The following is a 22313-nucleotide window of genomic DNA, read 5'->3' as shown; positions in this document are numbered from 1 at the left end:
GGAGCTGAAGCTGGGTCCCGGGGACCACTGCCAGGGAGAGACGGTATCTCATGGAGAACGGACACCAAAGCCAGCACCCAGCTTCAGGTGGGAGACGCAGGTTATATCTTCAAATGAATTAAAGTAGAAAATAGTCTGTTTGACAGTTACGTTAAAGAATTTAACAGCAGGTCAATGTCTGAAATTTATCTCTGATGATAAGGAGAGACTAAAGAAACATATGTACATAATGGTGAGGTTAAGTTAGAGCCCATTTCTAAACTTGACAACACCGAGAACCTGTATTATTAAAGTCGCAACATTTGAAATCAGAACAAATGAACAGTGACTGGGCTGCTAACTGCTGACCTCAGAGACAAAAAGAAAGGGTATGATTTTTCTACTGAGGACCTCCTGGGTCCCTTCCACCATCCCAAGCTCCATTACCGTCTGTCATTAATGAACACATGCACAGCACTGACGACACAGGTACAGTAATCACCACAGTGCCATGCCAGCACATGGCTGGACAGATCACTGAAACAGAACCGAAAGTTCAGAAAAACCCCTTACATTCATTGTCAACTGATTCCTGACAAGGGAACTGGGTTGGTCTTCCCCAACCAATGGTGCTGGGACGACTGGACAGCCACACGCGCAGGACCAAGTGGGGCCCCTACCTCACACCATCTACAAAAATTAACGAAAAATGATATGTAACTGGAAAGAGAGGAGCTTATCTGGCCCCTGAAAACTGAAAAATAAAATCCTAAATCATACCATAAAAAAATTAAGTCAAAATGAATTAAAGACCTGAATATAAGAAATAAAAGTACCAGGCTCAATGACATACACAGGTGTAATTTTAGGACCCTGGGTTAAATCGTGCGACTGGGGTTTCTTAGATAAGCCTGCAGAAGCTCATGCAACAGAAGAAAAATAAATGCATTAAGACGTCCTTAAAATTAAACACTCTGGAGCTCAAAGGCCACTGTCAAGAAAGGGAGAGACACTCCACAGAACAGGAGAAAATACTTGCAAATCATCATGAGGATGAGAAGGGACTTGAAACGAGGACATATAAAGGACTTAACAGAAGACAAACAGCTGAAGACATGGACGACGGACTCGAGGGGACCTTTCTCCACAGAAAGATGCCCAATACCGCGAGTCCTCCAGGAGCTCAAAAGCACAATGAGATATGATTTCACACCCACGAGGATGGTTCTGATAAAAACACAAAAATAAACAAATCAAGAAGTAAAATAAAGAGATCAAGCAGACAATGTTAAGTGTCGCCATGGTGTAGAGGCACCGGAGCCCGCACACACTGCCGGCGCCCAGAGTGGGCTGCAGACACCGCAGAACCACCGATTCAGCACTCCCAGCTCCTGACACAGATTTCTCTTGGCTGAGAGAGACGCACACATCTGTGCACACAAACACTCTACAGATGGTCCCGGCTCGTGATGGTTCCTTTCGGGACTTTTCGACCTTACAATGGTGCGAAAGCGACACTCTGAGTTCAGGACGTGGACCTCTTGCTGGGCTAGCCTTACGCGGTCTGACCCTGCCCGGTGATGCCGGCCGTTGGTCGCGGCCCCCAGCAGCCGTGCGATCACGAGGGTCAGCGGTCGGCAGGGCGGCAACTGGGTATGCCCCCACCGCCCTCCCGTCTGTCACCTTCAGGACAGCGTTCCGTGCAGTCCAGGAGCGACTCGACACCGTACTGTCAAACAGGCTCCGTGTTTCCCGACTGCACACCTGCGGGCTCGCGGGAGCGCTCGGGGCGCACTTCGGGTGGGCTGCGCTCTGCGGTGACGTTGGCTAGGGGAGGTGTGGGACATGCATTCTCAACGTCTGATATCCTCAATTTACGATGGGTTTTTATCAGGATGTCACCCCATCCTAAGTCAGGGAGGACCGGTACACAAATGCTCAGAGCAGCATTATTCCCAACAGCCGAAGGCGGGAATGGGAACACCCGAATGTCCCGTCGGAGGGACGCGTAAACATCACGTCTTCTACCCACACAGTGGAGCACTAGCCACCTCTAAGGAAGAAGTCCTGACACAGGCTACAGCATCGGGAACCTTGGAAACATTCTGTGAAGTCAAAGAAACCAGTCACCAGAGGCTGTGTGTTGCAGGAGCCCACTTCTATGAAACTTCCAGAGCGGACAGATGCAGAGACAGCACATGAGTGGGAGCCCGGGGCTGGTGGGGGCAGCCTGGAGCGGGGCTGCCTGTGCACGAGAGCCTGTTCACAACAAGGCCACTGTTCTCCACGTACATCAGCGACGGCAGCACACCCCCCGGGCCTGTCAGAAACCACGGAACGGCACACTCTAAAAGGCTCAAGTTCTACATCGACATCTAATGCTGTACCATCTGCTGACGAACAGAACACTTAAAAAAAGGGCTGAATTTTATGGAATGTGAATTATTTCAAAAAGCTGTGATGTATCTATCAGTATATTCATTTATTTTTTTGAAATGTCACAAGAGCACAATCTACTTTGCAGGCATTGGTTTTGAAGTCACTTCTCACATGGGCCGACTCCAGGGTGCACAGCGGCAGGTCCGTTTCCCAGGGTCAGGGAACGGAACGCAGCTGCACATCTGCGAGGAACTCACTCTACAGCTGAAAATGAGGACAGTTCTGATTAATTCTCATAGGAAATGACGTAGCAATGTTGATTTCTGAAGGACAAGAGACTCCTTAACCGCAATCCCTCGCACTGAGTCAGCGCACGGCACGTCCTCCGCGCACGGCACGTCCTCCATTTACCCCACTGGCGGGACGTCACTGCAGGGGATGCCACTGTGTCCCTCCCGGTCCCCGCCCTCCCGACCTCCTAGCAGGCGGTCACTGTTCACCTCTTGTCCTTGATACACTCTCTTCCCTTCCAACACACCATCTTCTCTGACCTTCCTCCCCACACAGCCACTCCCTGCGGTCCCGCTGGGTTCCAAAGCGCCAGGGGCCGCGTCCTCAGCTGGGCTCCCAGGCCAGCAAGAGCTCACCTTCTGACCTTCCCTCGCGCGGTCCACACGCACGCCACCCCCCACCCCCGGCCCGCCTTCCATGCTCGGGACCGCTGAAGCCAACCCCTCCCTCCTGGCTCCAGAGCTGCTCAAGCCCCAGGCGGCCGCTCGGGTCCAAACCGAGGAGAACTGCGTGGTGAACGGGTTTCCCGAGCCAGCGCCGGCGGGTCCCCACCACGCCCCATGGACAGCTCTCCTGCAGCGCGGCCCCGCGCAGTGTCCGGCCAGCCGCTAGGCCGCTCCTCTCACCTGCTCCTCCTCCCAACAGCTCACCTGCACCGAGCTGCCCCAGCTTTGAAAACCAACCCACCCACATGTTCCTGGACCGTGTTCTCACTGTAGGGTGCTCTCTCTCCTTCCCTCCAAAGTGAGGCCTTCTGAAAAGGCCACCGACACCTTTTACTATTTTTCTACCTTCCCTCTTCCTCACCACACAGCAAGCTCATTTCATCAAACCACGCGGCCACGAACATCGCCAAGGACAACCCCTGCCCATGAGCTGATGAGCAGACAGCAGACGCGGCTGTCACAGGAGGGACCGAGACTTGGCACTACCAGGAGCGAAGCGTTCGCACGGGCTATGCCTCTGACGACCTCAGAAACATGACACCAGGCGAAAAAGCCAGTCCCTATGGGCCACGGATGTGTGGTGCCATTTCACATAACGTCCAGAAGGGGACACAGTGGAGACTAAGGGTAGTTATCGTAGGCCTACGGTCTGGGGAGGGGAAAGGATGACTGTCGGCAGACACAGGAGAGGAATGCTCCGAGTCTGACGGCGGTGATGGCTGCACCACTCTGAACACACGGAGACTCCTGAATCGCACACCTGAAAATCATTCATTCATTCATTCATTCGCCATCCACTCAAGTGATTGCTACGCCCACGGTGGGCTCGAACTCACAGCCACCAGATCAAGGGCTACACGCTCCATGGGCCGAGCCAGCCAGACGCCCCTGAACCCCGCGCTCCCAGCAGGCCGACTGCAGGACTGCGTCGTATCTCAGTACAGCGGTTCTAAGAAAAAGCACCAGGGACATAAAGCCCTGCGGACCGATCCCGTGGTCACTTTTCAGCCCCCCCTGACCTCGAAGCATCACATTGCTGTGAGCAAGGCCAGCACTATGGAGGACCCAGGCACAGTCCCAGACCCTTAACTCTGAGTCTCACCCTCTAAAACCCATGTGCCCCATGCTGTCCCCTCACAAATGGAGTAAGTCTCAGCCGTTGGCTCAAAACAATGATTTTCCATGACCCCCGATGGAGACCAAACTTTTCACCATGCCTCTTTGTCATTTGTCTGTTGGTGTGGCCCTACAGCAGGGTCAGCAAACTGTCCTGGAAACGGCCCAGAAGCACATGCTTTCTCTGGGCTTTGTTCAGCTGCCATCGCAGGGAGAGCAAGCGGACGCTGTAAATGATACCTACTGGGATTCTAATCATCTTTTTTTAACTACAAACACGAGGTGGGTGGAGTTGGCCAGAGGCTGTAGCTGGCTGCCCTCCGTCCCAGCACGTCACCTCCAGTCGTCCCTTTCGCCTGTGGAGGCCCCACTGATGCTGATTCTAGTGTCATAATCCAATCTGTCCCTCAAAACGCGGACACTGTGGACAGTAAATACTGAGTACCCGGCAGTACCCCCTCTTCAAGAGGGGAACCAAAATGCATTCCAAGACTATCCAAAGATGCTAACGAACTTCCCCCAAATACCATGGAAAACATTTACCTATCTATAACAACACACCAATGATTCTTGGGTAACGTACATTTTATGTAATAATGATCTTATTATATGTTGTGACCCTTTACAGACCAGATAGGTTCCATCTTTATTCTATACTGTGAGACAGACCCCCGTAATGCAAACAAACAAGGAGGATGTCTTCTGAACTCCAGCTGGCGGCTGGCCGAAGCCCCGTAAGGAGCCAGCATGGCTGGTGGGGAGGACGGAAAGGGGCTGCGTCCTTCCAGTGAGGTGGGCCAGCAGCGGGCCCCTGGGCCCAGAGCACTGCGCTCTCCCCAGCCTTCGCCTTGGCTCTCGGGTTTGGAGTGAACCTGTGTCACTGCCACCAGAGTGGCTGCTCGTGAGCAAGAGTCTGAACCCTGGGGTCCTTGCACGCTGCCCAAACACATCACATTTTCCCTATCACCACAGTTACGGTGAGTGCCGTGAATCATTCGTTCAAAGAAAAATCGAGAAGCGACTTTCCGTTTCCCAGGGAAGTAGCCTAGATGATTTCCCACCTCATTTAGAGCAGTTCAGACCTAAGTCTCAATTACTGATTTTACCGGGATGTTTGTCCAATACATGCAGCTGGGGTTGGCAACTGTCCACCCCGCATCTGTTGTAAGTACAAAGACTGCAACAAAATGAAACAAAGTAACCTGGAAATACAACCTTGCATATAAACACTACCCCATTTAAAAATATCAGTAATCAATGAAAAAGAAAATAAAAAAACTAAATTCCCTTTTAGGATTGCATTTGATGCACAAGGAAAGCAGTCAGCCAGTCCTGATTTAAATGGAGTGTCAGGGCCTGCTTTCCCACCAGGCACACCCGCGGGCAATGCTACGGAGGTGGTGTTTGTAGGTGGTGTTTGTGTCCCACAACGTTCACACGCTACCGTCTTAACCCCAGGGCGGCGTTAGGAGGTGGGACCTTTGGGAGGTGATTAGGTCAGGAGGGTGGAGCCCGCGGGAACGTGACTGGTGTCCTCATCAAAGCGACCCCCGAGAGAAGGCTGTCCTGGAGATGAACCAGAACAAGGGCCCCCAGCAAACGGGACGCAGGGCATCCTGACCGTGGCCTTCCAGCCTCCAGAATGGGAGAAGCAGATGTCTGTGTCCCCTAAGCGGTCTGTGGTGGTGGTATGTCCCCCCGAAGGCCTACAACAGGCTGGGGCTGCCCTAGTTCATCACTGTCTCACCCAGAAACAGCTCGCTTCCACGAGGCTACACCGCTCACAAACCGTTTCCCCTCATTTACAGGAGAGGTGAACCGTGTGTGTGGGTCAGCAGGGGTGTAGCATTCTGGTTATCAGGGCACTTCTGTCATGTCATCCTTAATGGCCATTTTCCCAGAGTCTGCAAACATCATACACAACGCTCGGCCGACGCGCGGCACCGGTGCGCTTCTACCTCGTGTGCAGCACTCCGCAAGCTCACAGAGCCTTAAGAGAACCCCCTGAATGCTATCCACAAGAGCGATGGGGAGACTCACAGTACTTCCAGGGGGCACACTGATGGCAAGAGACAGCTATCCAGAGACTTTTTGACAGACAGGATTTTACGTTATACGTTCCCCAGGGCTTCTATGCCATATAAGCAATGTACGTGTGCGACTCCTGTGCATGCAACGTGAAACGAAGAAACGTGAGTTATCATGTAAAAGAACACTGCTCTGGGTTCACCAGAATAACGTCAGCAATCCTGAGCAAAAACCTTCAACGAAGCAGACAGCAACCACACAGAAAGGAAAAGCTTCCGCATCAGGTGGTCCGAGGTCCGTTTGCACACAAAGCTCCCTTACCTTTCCTAGCATCCGGCCCAGGAAGTAGTAGTGTCTCGCAAAGGAGTCTCCCACGAGCATCCGAGCGGCCGGGCTGGGGTACAGGAGCCCTTCGTTAGTGGTCTTGAAGAAGCCCTGGTTGGGGTTAAAGCCTGACTTGAGCAGTTCATTCAGAAACTCTCTGAAAATACCGCCACCGTCAATGCCGGCTTCGTCCAGGCCATGGGCGTTGAGTAAGTGCACACGGATCCGCTTTTTCAAATCAGGCTCTGTAAAAATGAGTGGATAACGGGGGTGGGGGGGAGAAAGGATTTTAAAAGAAGGCAATAAAATAAGCTAGTATTTTGGAGAGTACTGGGAAAAGGAGCAAGAATATTAAAGACATATTAGTGCAGGACTCCAAAAACAAAACAAAATAAAACAAAACAACCAAAGATTAAAAACAGATGAATGGGCCGCCTGGGGGCTCAGTGGGTTAAGCCTCTGCCTTCGGCTCAGGTCATGATCTCAGGGTCCTGGGATCGAGCCCCACATTGGGCTTTCTGCTCAACAGGGAGCCTGCTTCCCTTCCTCTCTCTCTGCCTGCCTCTCTGCCTGCTTGTGATCTCTCTGTCGAATAAATAAATAAAATCTTAAAACACACACACACAGATGATGGGCTAGCTGGACCTGTATGTCCCCCAAAGCCGACAATGGGAGAAAGAGAGAAGACGTTCACATATTACGCATGGAGATGAGGAGAAACAGAGTGCCCAGGACTAAGTTATCCGTCACAGTCTAAAGGCTATGACATGTTCTAAAATAGTCTACAGTATGAGGAGAGGGCAGAGGGGATTGAGCACATAAGAGTACGAGGGACAGAGACACAGATGCAGGGATCCGAAGGGGCACGTGCACCCCAGTGTTCTTAGCAGCAACGTCCACTATAGCCAAACTGCGGAAAGAGCGGAGACGCCCATCGACAGATGAACACATAAAGACGACGTGTATATACACACAATGGAATACTCTGCAGCCACCAACCTCCCCCCGAAACCTTGTCATTTGCGATGACGTGGATGGAACTAGAGGGTATCATGCTAAGCAAAGTAAGTCCATCGGAGAAAAACAATTATACGATCTCTCTGATAAGAGGAATTTGAGAAACAAGACAGAGGATCATAGGAAGGGAGGGAAAATGAAACAAGATGAAACCAGAGAGGGAGGCAAACCATAGGAGACTCTCAGTCTCAGGAAACAAACTGAGTGTTGCTGGAGTGGAGGGGGTGGGAGGGTGCGGGGCTGGGTGATGGACACCGGGGAGCGTGTGTATTCTGGGGAGTGCTGGCTGTTGTGTAAGGCTGATGAACCACAGACCTGTACCCCTGAAACAAATAATACATTCTATTTTAATAAAAGGAAAAGAAAAATACTAGGGGAACAGAAATTATTACCAAGAAAGGCAAAAGATAAACGAATAAAGGATAACAGTACAGAGTCTCTGAAAGAGGTGGGCGAAACAGGGTCAGAGCCCAGAGTCTACATTTTCACGTACCAGTGTCATTGGGCTGAGAAGCGTGGAAGTCTGTTAGTTACAGTGTGTCACAAAGAAAAACAAAACAAATTTGTGAAGTTGCTTAATCATGGCTGGTGTCTAAGAGAATGTCCGGGCAGGTCCTCCCCAGGACTGCTGGACTTGCCTATAATGTGCCACAAGAGCCTGAGGATGCAGACCCCAGACACAAGCCAACAGAAGGGAGGGCATTCTGCTGGACTCCAAACCAGGTGGTCTGCACTGGACAGGCTTAGTCAAGCTGCAGGTTTCAGAAAGTAACCTGCACGTCCTCATCCCTGTCCCTCGCCTCCCGTCCCGTGGGTGCTCGGCACCTCAGTAGGCGGGGAGGGGCAGAGGCGGGGGCTGCGGGCACGAGGGGCAGGGGTGCAGAGCGGCTGGGCCCAGGTCTGCTTGAACCATGGCGGTGGGCGAGTGTTAGTACTCCTGGAGTCCCGGAACCCAGCTGTGACTGTTCCAGAACGTGGCTCAGACAGGGCCACAACGATTCACCGTACGGACGGAGATCTCCCACCATGCCTGGCAGCACAGACTTCGTGCTCCAAGGAGCCGGCAGAAGCCGTGCCAGGCGAGTTCAGTGCTCACACCCGCACCTCCCTCGGGAGTACCCGAGGCAGGCTGACCGAAGCCATCTTGACGGCTTGCTTTTGTCCTTTGTAAGGAGTAACGACCACCCACTGTTCACCCCGAGCTAGAACTGACGCTAGAATTTTACACACATTACTTTAAGTCCTTCAGCAACCTGCTGGGTTAAGAATTATCCCCATTCTGGATGGGCTAAAAGGGTGCGGGCATTAAGGAGGGCTTCTGTTGGGATGAGCACTGGGTGTCGCACAGAAGTGATGAATCCCTGAAGCAGACACCAGCACTGCACTGTTTGCTAACAGACGAGAATTTAAACAATAACTTGAGGAAAAAAAAAATTATCCTCATTCTGCAGTGAGAAAACCAAGTACAAGGAAGGTCGAGTTATGTATGTAAAGACACAGCTAACACTGTAAAGGGCTATAATTTAAAGACAGGTTTACTGCCTACAAAGCACAGGCTTTTACGCTATACCATATTCTCCTCTATGTTTAAAATTTAACTATGGCTACAGGAAGAACATGCTTTTTACCGGCCAGACTCCTGAGCACGTTATCCGCACGAATTCTGATTAGGAGGATGACAACATACATTCAACCTCATGGCCCAGGTAAGATGCCAAAAGAAAGCTAAGGGGATGACTGGAGGCACAACACAAAAACGCAGTCGGGGACGTCTCAGCTGTACACGTTCTTCTTAACACCCAGTTTTATGGGGGAGCCAGAAGCCTCTGTTGTCATATGTGCTATTTCTCACACCGCCAGCAGGCAGCAGCAGATTTTGTAAAAACTGTAAGTGTGCAAATGTTGTAAGTGGGACACTCAGCTACGGCCCAGGCTCTCCCACACTCATCCCACCTGTGGCACCAGTATGGGGGGTGGGAGTGTGTCGTCTTTGCAGACGCAGCGGCCAATCACAGAAGTCGCCCCTCTGATTTGGCTGGAACTGAGGTTCTGTGTTCACTGGAGCTCATTTGTGAGAACAGTCACACGTAACAGCACGGACATTTCCAGAAGCAAACCTCGCCTGAGATATCTTGCCACTATTTGTTTCCAAACACAATTTAATATCTACTTATACATGAAGGTTTCAATGGGAGGGAAAAACCCCTAAGTAAAATGTTATTTGATTTGACCCTATCATAGTTTCTTCTTCAGGAAAACGATGTAACAAAGTGAAACCAGTTCCCACTCAAAAGTGCAGACCGGCGAGGCTGTCGGGAATCGACTACAGAACGGCTCAGGGCCAGCTCTGGCAGAGTCTCATCCGAGCTCACGGGCGATGATACCAAGAGCTACAGCAGTCCTGAGGACCGCTGCAACCATTCTCCGTGGCTGGGCACTGGGGGCGATGGGAGCGCACGGCGGGCTGGGACCTGCGCACCAGCACCTGCTGGGCTCCCCACTAAGAAGAGAAATGGCTCCGCGTCTCTGAGCTCCCGCAGCCGGCTCCATCGTGCTTGGGGGCCGACACCCACACTGCAGAAAACAGGCCTGAGGGGCAGCCGGCTGGCTCAGTCTTGGGGGAGCGAGGTCAAGCCCCACACTGGGTGTGGAGACTACAAAAATAACATCTTAAGAGAGAGAGTGGAAGAAAACCGTGCCGAGAAGACACGCACACGAGATGGTCAGAGCCCATAAAGGCTGGACGTGCTGTGAGGGCAAGACGGTAGGCGGGGCTGTAGTAGTGACTGCTTCTGTACAAACGATCAGGCAGCACGGCACCTCACCCCAATTTCCCAGAAGTAATTCTGAGACGACGTTTAACTTTACTATTCTCCCTAGCAAAATGCCAATTTTAACACATAATTTAAATACGTCGCGTTCCTAAGGCCTGACTTAGAGAGCGCGGGCTGAGGCGTAAAGCATCGGGATGTAGGGTTACGAGGTTTCTCCAAACGCCCTCAACTCGGTGCAGCTATCAGCGCGCACCTGGGCGGTTACGGGGTGACCAAATTCTGAATCACTTTACCCTTCAGCATTCATTGGGAAATTTGGGGCTTATTATATATAATCGGACAGTAATGTCTTTAAACATCATCTACGTCAATCAGGGTTCAAGTTAATTTAAAGTCGCTGAAACACACACCTGCTCCTGTTGGCCGGGGGGCTCACCCCAGCTCCAGCGCGGGGGGGCGGCCTGCTCCGAGCGTGCGCAGGATCGGCGTGCAGCAACAGCGCAGCCAGCACTGCCCCTCGCCTGCAGGGCTGCCTCCCCTCTCGGAAGCCCCAGGCTTTCTGAACCCCTCCGGTATCAACCACGCCTCAGTTCCACCCTCAACACTCCCGGGCCGATGGCACGTTTACCATCGTGTCTGTCGACAGAGCCCCCGTGAGGTTCCATTGCAAAGCCAGCATCTACTGAGCAGCAGCTGGCTGAGAGGAGCAAGGGATGAGGACACGGTCCCGCAGCGTGCAGAGCCTGGCCAGCGGGAGACACAACGGAACAGCGACAACGGCCGATTTGCAGGGACTGGATCCCCACAGACGGAGGCCCCGTCTGTTTTCAAAAGTATGCTGGGCTTGAAGTCAGAGCTCCAGACTTCCCCCTCGTTCACGTAGAAAACTCAGAAACGTAATGTGCTCGGCAAGAGCGCGCTGGTGCCGTGGGGGCCGCGCAGCCCGGGGTCAGGACTGGGCCGGTGGGGTGCAGCTTCGGGGCTGCCGCACAGGTTACACGAGAAACCCACAGCACGTGAGCATCAAATCCTCGCACACTGACCCTGGAACAGACGGGGCCAGCGACTGCGGCTCGCCCCATTATTCTCGCAGTGTAACACAATTCCCTCTTGAAGGAAAAAAGGACATGAGGTTCTGCTCCCCTAGAACAGGCAACTGTTCCTTCACTTATGACACCGTCCCATTGTCTCCTACAGCTGCGCCCAGACCCCGCCACGCGTCCACCGTTCCTTCCCTGCTCCGACGGAGCCCCGACTTCACCCAGTATCACGGACACCATATTCTGAAGCTAAAAGCATCCATATATAAATAACGCTACAAGTTTCACACTGGGTGTCCAATATTCATGTGAGGTCAAGCGTGTCGCTGAGCTCTAAACGCAGCCTGCATCACACTCTCCGCACGACGGCCTCCTGCCACCCATGCACGCGCCCGTCGCAGAGGGGTCTGCACTGCGGTGCGGTTTCTTCCGCTCCGTTAAGTGTGGCTCAGAGATTACAACACAGAAGTAGGCTTCCCTATGGAGTACGGAATGTCGACGGCTGCCCATCAACAGTTTTAGATGTAAATTGTCAACTGAATTTTAGACACAGACATTCATGGGTGAAGTTTCTTGCTTTAAAAAAAAAAAAAAAAAAACAGTATTTGAAAGGCTCCTGTTGTGGTAATTGTCAGTGTTATTTGATAATATACACCTACCGAATCTGACAGCCCATTTCACTGTGAAAAAGTCATTACAGAACAAGATGACGAACACTAATGTTTTAATGATTACCTTTCTCTTTTCTTCTTTCTAAAAAAGATTTTACTCATTTATTTGACAAAGAGAGAGAGAGAGAGCAAGAGAGAGAGAACAAGCCCGAGGAGCAGCAGGCTCCCCACTGAGCAGGGAGCCCGATATGGGCTCGATCCCAGGACCCTGGGGTCATGACCTGAGCCCAAGGCAGACGCTTAATGACTGAGCCACCCAGGTGCCCCTAATGATTACCTTTTTCTAAAATGATCCCTCGCCTCCCCCTGCCACACACAGATACATAGACAGAATTATATATACCATTTTCTGGGGAAAGTTTGTCATAAGCATCTTCATAAATATAATTTCTTCTTATTGTGACATTAATTCCATCCAGAAATGGACCATCTCCTTGAACTTCTTGCTTATCTGCATAAATCAACCTTTGAAAGATCTGAGAAACAGGGGAAGCTGTCAGGTTATGTAAGCAGCAGACTTTTTGTTATAAACACAAGCAACAAGAGGAAAATCTGTTAAATAAATCTTAACTTTTCTATCTCCATAAATTCTGAAGCAAATTTTAAAAGCCAAGATATCAAATATGGACTTTATGCCTTCTCGGTAAATGTGCAATATTTACGTATTTGTAACATTGCTCTTTTCCTCCCTTTTATATAATTGAAGACTCCCCTGCTGTAGTATATGTTCACTATTCTCTTCTGCAAACCCTTCAGAAAAACGCAGCGGGGAGAGGAGAGACTAGCTCGTGAAGCTGTGGACTCCTATGGGTCCGGCCGCGTCCCTAACCGCCAGCAGAGGGAGCGCAGGAGCCACGCAGTGCAAGCGTCTTGGTGAAGCAGCACCAGCAGCCTTCAAAGACACTCCTCCTGCTCATCCTACAAACGGAGCGGGCGGGACTAAAATAACCCTCCCGAAGCCGATACTTACGAGTACCCTAGTAGTTTTTAGAAATTTGCAAAGTTGATGAATACAACAAACAAAACATGTTAAATCTCAGAACAGGTGCACGTAAGCAATGCTTTGCACACTGGTCAGAAATCGCCAGACTCCTGGCTCCCCTCTCTTCTGTGAGGCTGTGCTGGTGAAAAACGACCCAGCAGACAGAACACAGCATATCTTATAAAAAAATGTGCATTTTTAAAAACAATGCAAAATTTACTAGACAAAAGGACCTTCTCCCCCCATTATAAGAAGACAACGGCGTGACAAGCCTTTAAACTAGTTACAGCTAAGGGAAAGGAATCTGTTAAGTCTATACAGAGGCATCTGGTCGGACCACGCTTTTATACGTCACCATCAGCGACTGCAATCTCGTGAGAAAAACAGCGATGACATGACCAGCGAGTCACTAAGCCACGCCGAGCTTTCCTCGCTGGTGTTGGTTCGCACTGAAACGACGGAGGAACCGCGGTGCGCACCTTGACCCGCTCCTCGAATGGAACCACGAAGGGCAGCTCAGTCAGGATGGCCAGCTGTCGCTCCTCCGACACAGACAGAGGCAGGGACTCCAAACCCACTGCAACACATGGGGACACCTGTGTCAGGGTCTGCACACACGCGACCGCGCGTCGCCGCACTCTGCCGGCACGGAGTTGTACGGACAGAAGGCCCGCGGTGACCCCGCGTCCGGCGCGTGCCAGGAGCACTTGCTCTCTTCCTGTCTCTGTGTCCCACTCCGGTAACTCTCACGGTATTTCACACTTTCTCATACTTCTATTTGTTATGGGATCTGTGATCAGTGATTACCAGTCACTGACTACTCAGATGACAGCCGCCACCTCCTGGCTGAAAGTGTTCTGAAGGAAGGTATGTATGGTGTTTATTTAGACGCAATGCTATTACGTACTTAACATTCTTTTTTAAAGTAGGCTCCACACCCAGCACAGAGCCCCAGGCGGGGCCTGAACCCACGACGTGAGATCAAGACCCAAGCTGAGATCAAGAGTCAGAGGCTTAACGGACTGAGCCACCGAGGCGCCCCTGCATACTTGACTTTTACATGCTCTAGAAAACCAAAAACTTCGTCTGACTTGTTCACTTTATTGCAGTGTTCTGGAGTCAAGCTGGCCTGTCTCAGACGGACGCCTGGACTTTTCCTTTCCAGACTCACAAGGCTACACGCCACACGGTTCCATTTAAAGCCATGCTGGAAAAGGCAAAGCTATCAGGACAAAAGCAAGTCAGTGGTTGCCAGACGCTCTGGCTGGGTCAAGGGGTCACCTACAAAGGCGCATGAGATAATTTCTGGAGCAATCAGTCTTTTCCAGATGGTTGATCACAGAGACATTTATCCAAAATCATAGGATACCAGGGGCATCTCCGAATCTTGATTTCGGTTCAGGTCATGACACAGGATTGCGGGAGGGACCCGTGTCGGGCTCCGTGCTCCGCGTGGAGCCTGCTTAAGATTCTCTCTCTCCCCCTCTGCCCTTCCCCCACTAAAAACAGTTCAAAAGAAATCTCAGAACAGTACACCAAAAAGAAAGGATTTCCCAGTATGTGAACAAGAGCCCATGACCCTGGGCTGAAGGAGAAACCTTCCAGGCCACAGAGAACTCACCATCCAGGCTCGACTGCAGGGGGCCAATTCTCCCCATCCGCCGGAACCTCCACACGTGTCGGGAAGCCGGGACATAGAGCTGGGTGACCTGTGGGGCCAGCAACCTGGCTTAGTACATGTCCGCGCCCCGGCACTAGCCCTCACCAGCCACACGGGAACCACAGGATGTTGTGCGTGCCTGTCACACCAGCCAGATCCTGAGCTTCGACCTCAGGTTCTTTCCATCACTCCCTCCTTGGTCAGCTGCCCGTTTACACTCACACCATAAGTGTTTTCCCTAACGCACCCCAAGGGAGTCTCTCCTCGCTCTCGATGCGTAGCGTTCGTGCAATATCCGCATCTAGTAACCTGTCCTGATGATCACCTTACAAGTGAAAACACACTACACTTAAAGAATTAACAATTTCTTATCACCAAATATTCAGTGTCCCATAATTCTAAACACTCGGTTTGTTTGCATCGGTACCCCAGTAAGGCCGGGTTCGTAGACATTCTGGTAAGCTCTGGGGCTCTGTCTGCTCCTTCAGCCCTGCCTGCGGCCCCAGTCAGCTATCCGGCAGTGTTCCCCACCACGGGGGTTTCGCCAGCTGCGTCCCCTCGGTGTTAACACGGGCTTCTAGACCCTGCATTTCCCTACAAACGTGCAATTCCATCTTGAGGTTTCATCGCACCCAGGTCTGACTTTCGGCCAGAACACCGCACGGCAGTGTGTGCCCGCAAGAGGCCTGTGCCCGGCGGCTGCTGGTCAGCGATGAGACCGAGAACTTGCGCCAGGACAGCAATCAATTACACCAGGAGACACAGTCTGGTTCCTCGGGAATGTTTTCCACAGCCGAGCCCTTCTGGGGTCAAGCAGCAGCACAGTGGTGGACATTCGGGCCCAGGACCCCCATCCATGGGCCTCCAGCCCAGTCTGGGCAGGTCCCTGGGGGGCTGCACCCCAAGGGCACTGCCCCGCTGTGTACTCACCACAGCCTGCAGACCATGGGCCCCTGGCTCACGCACTATTAACTACTTCTACCCCAAGAAGGCTCCCCCATCACCACCACTCATTTGGCCTGAGGTACATAAAGGCCATAAAGGACAGGCAGGCTCAGGGCATGACTAGTTCTTTCTGCCCAACCAGTCTCAAGCAGTGACGCGGTTCCTCTGCGGCCCATAACACGGCCGATCGAGTTCTTCCTTTCTGCGGATTCAGGAACTAGGGAATTCAAGCCTGTTTGTGGTTCAGTTGGCTGCACCCAGGGTGGAGGGCTGCAGCCTCCTGTGGCTCCCACGCTGCCCAGTGACAGGAGGCCCCGGCTGTCTCCTTTGGATGCTGAGTGCTGCTCAGAGCCTCCCCATCCTGGGATCTTGCTACAGGACATCCACTGCCACAAGATCGGGCAAGGTTTCTCGGCCTGAGCACCAGGCACAGCTAGAAGCCACATCGCTAAAGACTTGTGCACACCCAGCATGAAACTGGTGTAATACCACTGCTTTCTTTCCTTAAACGTTTTCACGGTCTTGTTTCTTCTAGACCCTCTACTCTCTGCCCTCATCCCCAAGACCCTGAAATGAATACAAACACGCCCTTTTCTGACAAGTAAGAATGAAAATTCAGATAGTTCGTGACCTTTGTTAAATTTCTAAAAATATTTATGCTATTGAATCTACTTTAGGTCTAGATCTAAGTAATATTCAAATTTGTTTCTGTTCCTTTAGAAAGTCAAGGACATGCCCCTTCTCCTTTAAGGGCTATTAAATACACATTGACAATTATAACACCAATAAAAGCAAAACCTCTTGCAATCCCAACAAAGAACCACTGGGCTCCAATATAATTTGTGGTTAAAGGAGAAAATTAGGTTTAACAATGAACTCAGGACACATCTTTAAGTCAATGACACTGCTATATATTCTATGACCTAAGAGTTAATAATAAAAAAGCTTACTGTTACTATTTAGTTACATAGTAAGTAATAAATGAAACAATTTAAAAGAATTTATCCTCGGCCCCAGAAAGACAAAAGCTTTTTCAGAAAAACACTGGAAGGATCTTTCAGTGAACCTTATCTGCTTTGATGTCTTCTTGTTCCGATAGCCAGTGATGCGGAGGGCAGAAATTTCTCCTCGCGTCTCTGGACTTCAGCATTTTCACCAGATTGGTGATCACCTGCAGAGGGAACAGACGGCAAAGTCACATGAAGAAGCTCAGGCCGACCCCGCAGGACAGTCAGGACAGTCAGGCCGCAGAGACGCACCCCGTCCTGTGACCCCAGGAACGAACTTTAGGTACAAAGCAGGGAGTGATGTGCTAACGAAGGGAGGAAAATTATCGGGAATATGTTAAAGGCAGACTACAGAGGAGGTCGTAATGGAGTTTTCAAACACAAATTTGGACATGTATTAGCTCATCTGAGCTATAAATAGCAAGAAATCTCCAAGTCTCCAGCAATTTCGTGGAAGTCTGCCCCACAGCAAGATCATTTCGTATTTTCCTGAAAAGACACTATCAATAACACTGAGGGGAAGACGTGTCCTGGAAGGCTCTCTGACATCTGTCAAAACACGAAAAACAATTCCAGGACTTCCCTCATGTAAGTGTCTGGGGTTGGGCCGTACTTGCACACAGACCCGGTCCACCCTTTCATGGAGCGTCCCTGCACCCACACGGCTCAGGCGCTCGTTATGCCCCTGCAGTGAGCACCGGTCCCTCCCCGGGTCCGCAGGAGGCCCCCAAGGGAGACAGTCCCAGCTACCTTCCTGGAAAGCCACGAGGCATTCGAGCATTGACCTGGCATCAAAAACAAATCGTCAATTTAGAAATGGTGATGAACTGACGGCACCACCTATTTAAAAAAGACCCGATGATGGGGTCTCCAACTCTGGATTCCAGCTCAGATCACAGTCTCAGGGTCCTGGGATCGAGCCCGCGGTGGGCTCTGCGCTCAGGGTGGGGTCTGCTGGGAATTCCCTCTCTCCCCTTGTCCCCCCATGCAGGCACCTGCTCAGTCTCTCAAAATAATTAAAATCTTTAAAAAACAACTTAAATAATAAAAAAGACCTGATATTTCATATTAAATACAAATGTACGTTGTAATGAACCGAGATAAACCGATGTAAAACTGTAAATCCAAAGCCTTAAACCTTTACAAACGGGATTTGATCACACAACTACTAAGTAGCTGAAGTAAGACCAGGAGAATATTTTCTGAAAAAGTCAGCCAGGCCTCTATGCGCACCGCCTCTAGCCAAGTAAAATATAACCCGGGTGCGGAATTAGGATAAAATATAATTTGGGTAAGGACTAAAACAAGGATAACACGGTAAATTTCCAAATATACTCCCAAGACAAACAAGATTGCATAATTTCAATTGTTAATGGAGATTTCCCATTAAAATTCCACAATTCGGCATCCCTATACGATAGAAATACAGATTCTTCTTTTACGACATGTGAACCCTGGTATTCAGGGACACCAAAAATTCCGTGTCCAACACAATGGGTGAGAAAGGGCCCTTGGCTGACACCTCAGACCACTAGAATGTGGACCCCCAACTTGGACGAGAGGCCCAGGGACAGAGGAAACAGTAACGCCCAATTCAGACGGAACGACGTCACTACGAACGTCTCCAGGTCTGGGTACCGCTTCTGGACGGAGGGCTGTTTCTCACCAAGTTAGCGGTGACATCTACCCTGTGGCACCTGGAAGCCTGTCCCGATACTACAGTAATATCCTTTCTGAATCGGCAGAAACGAGCTCCGGTTAGTGAACCGCAGGTGGTCACCCGCGACTCCGGACTGCTGTGCTCGCCAGGGGCTTCCGGGCTTACGACGACGACTCAAACTGCAGCTGCGTCAGAGTAACAGCCGAGCCTGGGGCTCTGTCTGGCCAACGCCACGGTCATGACAGAGTGTGCTCACTGACCTACTGCACTTCAATCTCTCAAGTCTCTCAGTTTCGCTCCCCTAAAGAACAAAGCGGGCGTCAGTGAGTTCCCCTGCACGTGCGGTCCTGTCTGGGACGGGGCCAGGTCGGAGCCCACGGAGCCCACGGAGCCCACGGAGCCCACAGAGCCCACGGAGCCCACCATGTAAACATATGCTCTTCCAACAGCAGAGATGGAAGCACCATCATCTTGTGTGAAGAACAGCTCAGCCATCTTTCCATTTTCGTAACCACCTATATTAGCATTTTAAAGATGTTCAGACTGAACAGACACTGGGCTGAAATTTACACATAATACACAACTGTTAGCAAAAGACATGTTTTCTGACCAATATACAAGCATATTGACTTAGCGGCCCCTGTTCACTTACAGCTTGCGCACACTGTGCCCTGGATGTTGACACCCTCGTGGACGACCTTCCCCACCACACAGCGGAGGACACTCAGCTTTGCTGAAGGTAAGAGACTTGCTCCAAGGCTTGCCAAGGGGCAGAGCCAGGGCTGCCTAACTCCAGAATAAAACCTTTCATCTGCCTCCTGGTAGTCATCTCCCAACCTCTGGTTCCGAGGTCATTTACTCTCCACAGGTCACAAATATTAAACTACCGATGAAGGAATGAATGCTATAACTTACTTTCTTCTTTTAAATTACTGTGAAATTAAACACTAAAAAGTTTCAATATAGGGCACCCCCTTTCTTACTCTCACATTCTAAGCATAAAGAAGGAAGTATCACGTATTACTTACTAACGCCCTGGTATCAGTGACCCTCTTTAAAAAGAAGAGAGAGAGAGAGAGACAGGGAGGAATAGTGCGAGGAATAAAGTGATGGGCCTCAGGAAGTGTGTCGAGGATGCCGTCTGCACAGAGTCACTGTGACCAAGCAAGTCTCAAGTTACACTTGGCAGCAAACCAACCTTGAAAATGAGTCCCAGACAGGATCACCAGAGGAAATAAAGGATACCTCACTAAATTTTAAATTTCAATAAATACAAAATAATTTTTCAGTATAAACGCACTTCCAGATACCGCGTTTTCAAAAAATGTAAATAGATCCAAAATACCGCATAGGACATATTTTTATCAAAAAAAGCCTTTGTTATTTATATGAAATTAAAATTTAAGTGGATAACACATTTTTACTTGCTAAATCTGGCAATACTAACCCTGGACCAATTCCCAAAAAACCTTTTTAGAAATGTCAAATCCCATGTCTTAAATTCACTAGAAACACTTTCCTCCTTCATTTAGACTAGTTCTCTTCTGGGCACCCGGGGGGGCTCAGTCATTAAGTGACTGCCTTCGGCTCACTCAGGTCGGGATCCCAGGGTCCTGGGATCGAGCCCCGCATCGGGCTCCCTGCTCAGCAGGAAGCTGCTTCTCCCTCTCTCTCTGCCTGCTGCTCCCCCTGCTTGTACACTCGCACACGCTCGCTCTCTCTGTCGAATAAACAAAATCTTTAAAAACTAAAAAAATAAACCAATTATCTTCTAAGTCATAAGAAAAATACAAATTTTAAGAAACCATGAAAATTGGAGTCTATTTGTGATGCCAAAACACCTCTGACCATGTCCCCTTTCTCCGCACCCACCTTCAGGATCACACACTCAACTGCCACCCAAACACTTAGTACCGAGGGGGAAAGTATATGGAGGGAGCGTAAAATCATGGAAACAGACTGACGAGCGTAGAAGGTCAGGAAGACTGGGGTCACGATTCTGAACTGGGACAAGAGACAGCCAGTGTTGAGATCTGAGGCATGTCTCCAGTCAGTTTTGTTCTTTTTTTAAAGATTTTATTTATTTATTTGACAGAGATCACAAGTAGGCAGGGAGGCAGGCAGAGAGAGAGGAGGAAGCAGGCGCCCTGCTGAGCAGAGAGCCCGATGCGGGACCCCATCCCAGGACCCTGAGATCATGACCTGAGCTGAAGGCAGAGGCTTAACCCACTGAGCCACCCAGGCGCCCCTGTCTCCAGTCCGTTTTATTCAATTTTCTGGCACAGATATGCCTACGACAGAAGACTATCCCAAACTGAAGAAATTTCAGATTTAAACAGGACCTAAGTCATGGCTAAGCCCAACTTCTCAAACTGAGGCCCAAGGTCATACATATCAGCCCAAAGTGACCCTTGGCGCCCTGAGGCCTGTGGTTCTTCAGCGCCACACACAGAGCTCTCCTGCTGGTGAAGGCCCAAGCAGAGGCCCCAACAGCCAGTTCAGTTCATCTGGGGGGAAGCCAGTCAACCGTTTGTAACTGCTCCCCGGAGCCCCCGCTACGTGAGCAGTCGGACTCGAGAACCAGCGGGTTCAGACGTGAGGCAAGATAAAGCCATCACTAAGCAAACGCTGGGCTAACTCGGTGTGCTGGCTCAATACAGTTCCGGCAGACCCCAACAGCTGTAAGTAGGACACATTGCATTTGTTTGGGGTTTAACTCTTGTCCCCCACATCATGTTCTCCCATGCCAGATCGAAACCTTAAGGATTATACACATGCTCAGTAACTCTAAAAATTATTTAAGTAAACATTCAGAAACACACATAATTGCTATACACACTCTATTATCTACACCTGAATTAAGAATTGGTGATACACGTGAACAGGTTCCCTGAACCCAATGTTAAAAAGATCAAGTCGGTGACTGCTTAGAAACACAGAGATGCTCCTAAAAGCCACCCTTGACAGCTGTCCCAGAGCAAGACAGCAAATTAACAGGCACTGCCTCGCCCACAGCACCCCGTACGTTTCAGAGCGCACCAGCTACGACGGCCACACGGAATCCTGGGGACTACACGCTGCGTCTCACACATACTGAGCACTATATGCACGTCAGCTGGCTGAAGGCCGCGGAGGGTAAAGTCTGACATTTCTGAATGGAGATTCTAGACATTCAGTTAAATTACTGTAACCCGGGGCGCCCGGGTGGCTCAGTGGGTTCAGCCGCTGCCTTCGGCTCAGTCATGATCCCAGGTCCTGGGTTCGAGCCCCACATCGGGCTCTCTGCTCAGCGGGGAGCCTGCTTCCTCCTCTCTCTCTGCCTGCCTCTCTGCCTGCTTGTGATCTCTCTGTCAAATAAATAAATAAAATCTTAAAAAATAAAATAAATTACTGTAACCCAAAAAAAGTACGTATAGTCCAAATTGCGAAAGGCAACTGCAAGACTAAATTACATTTAATATAAAAGAATAATCTCTTTTTATCTGAAATCTTCTATGTAAAATCTGATAAGTAAAATCAAACATCTTGGGTAATTTTTTTTTTAAGATTTACTTACTTATTGGACACAGAGAGAGAGATCACAAGTAGACAGAGAGGCAGGCAGAGAGAGGGAAGCAGGCTTCCCGCTGATCAGAGAGCCCGATGTGGGGCTCGATCCCAGGACCCTGGGATCATGACCCGAGCCACCCAGGTGCCCTTTGGGTAATTCTTCAAGAAGTTCAATACAAAGTACAGGATATAGACAGCACACGATCTGCGGGTACTTGAGTGTAGTGAAAGTACAATGCGGTAAACGTATATCCTGTAGGAATTTTCCACTAATCTGAGTTCATAACGGACACATGTAGAAACAAAGTACGAGAAACACCAGTGAAGACCAGTTCCAGGAACACTGTCTTGCAGACCAGAATGGCCGTTCTCCTAGAGGAAAAGTTTAGAGTAACCTCAGCATCATTTCTCCACCCTACGTTCTCTCATGGTGCTGATCTCGTTT

General features: G+C 50.3%; 1 protein-coding gene across 5 annotated transcripts in view; it reads right to left on the bottom strand.

Moving 5' to 3' along the window:
• Positions 1-22313, bottom strand: part of UBE3C (ubiquitin protein ligase E3C) — a 112340-nt gene that overhangs the window by 38085 nt on the left and 51942 nt on the right. For all 5 annotated transcript variants that reach the window (XM_047696109.1, XM_047696106.1, XM_047696110.1 and 2 more), the window contains 5 exons: positions 16719-16823; positions 14669-14756; positions 13527-13624; positions 12409-12541; positions 6561-6808 (listed from right to left, as the gene is read on the bottom strand). In XM_047696109.1, coding sequence (XP_047552065.1) covers positions 6561-6808; positions 12409-12541; positions 13527-13624; positions 14669-14756; positions 16719-16823 — 672 coding nt within the window. The remainder of the gene's footprint in view (positions 1-6560; positions 6809-12408; positions 12542-13526; positions 13625-14668; positions 14757-16718; positions 16824-22313) is intronic.

Source organism: Lutra lutra, chromosome 11 (genome assembly GCF_902655055.1).
Source record: "Lutra lutra chromosome 11, mLutLut1.2, whole genome shotgun sequence".
Lineage (NCBI taxonomy): Eukaryota > Metazoa > Chordata > Mammalia > Carnivora > Mustelidae > Lutra > Lutra lutra.
The sequence above is the reverse complement of the archived record's forward strand: the minus strand, read 5'-3'. Positions and strand labels throughout refer to the sequence as shown.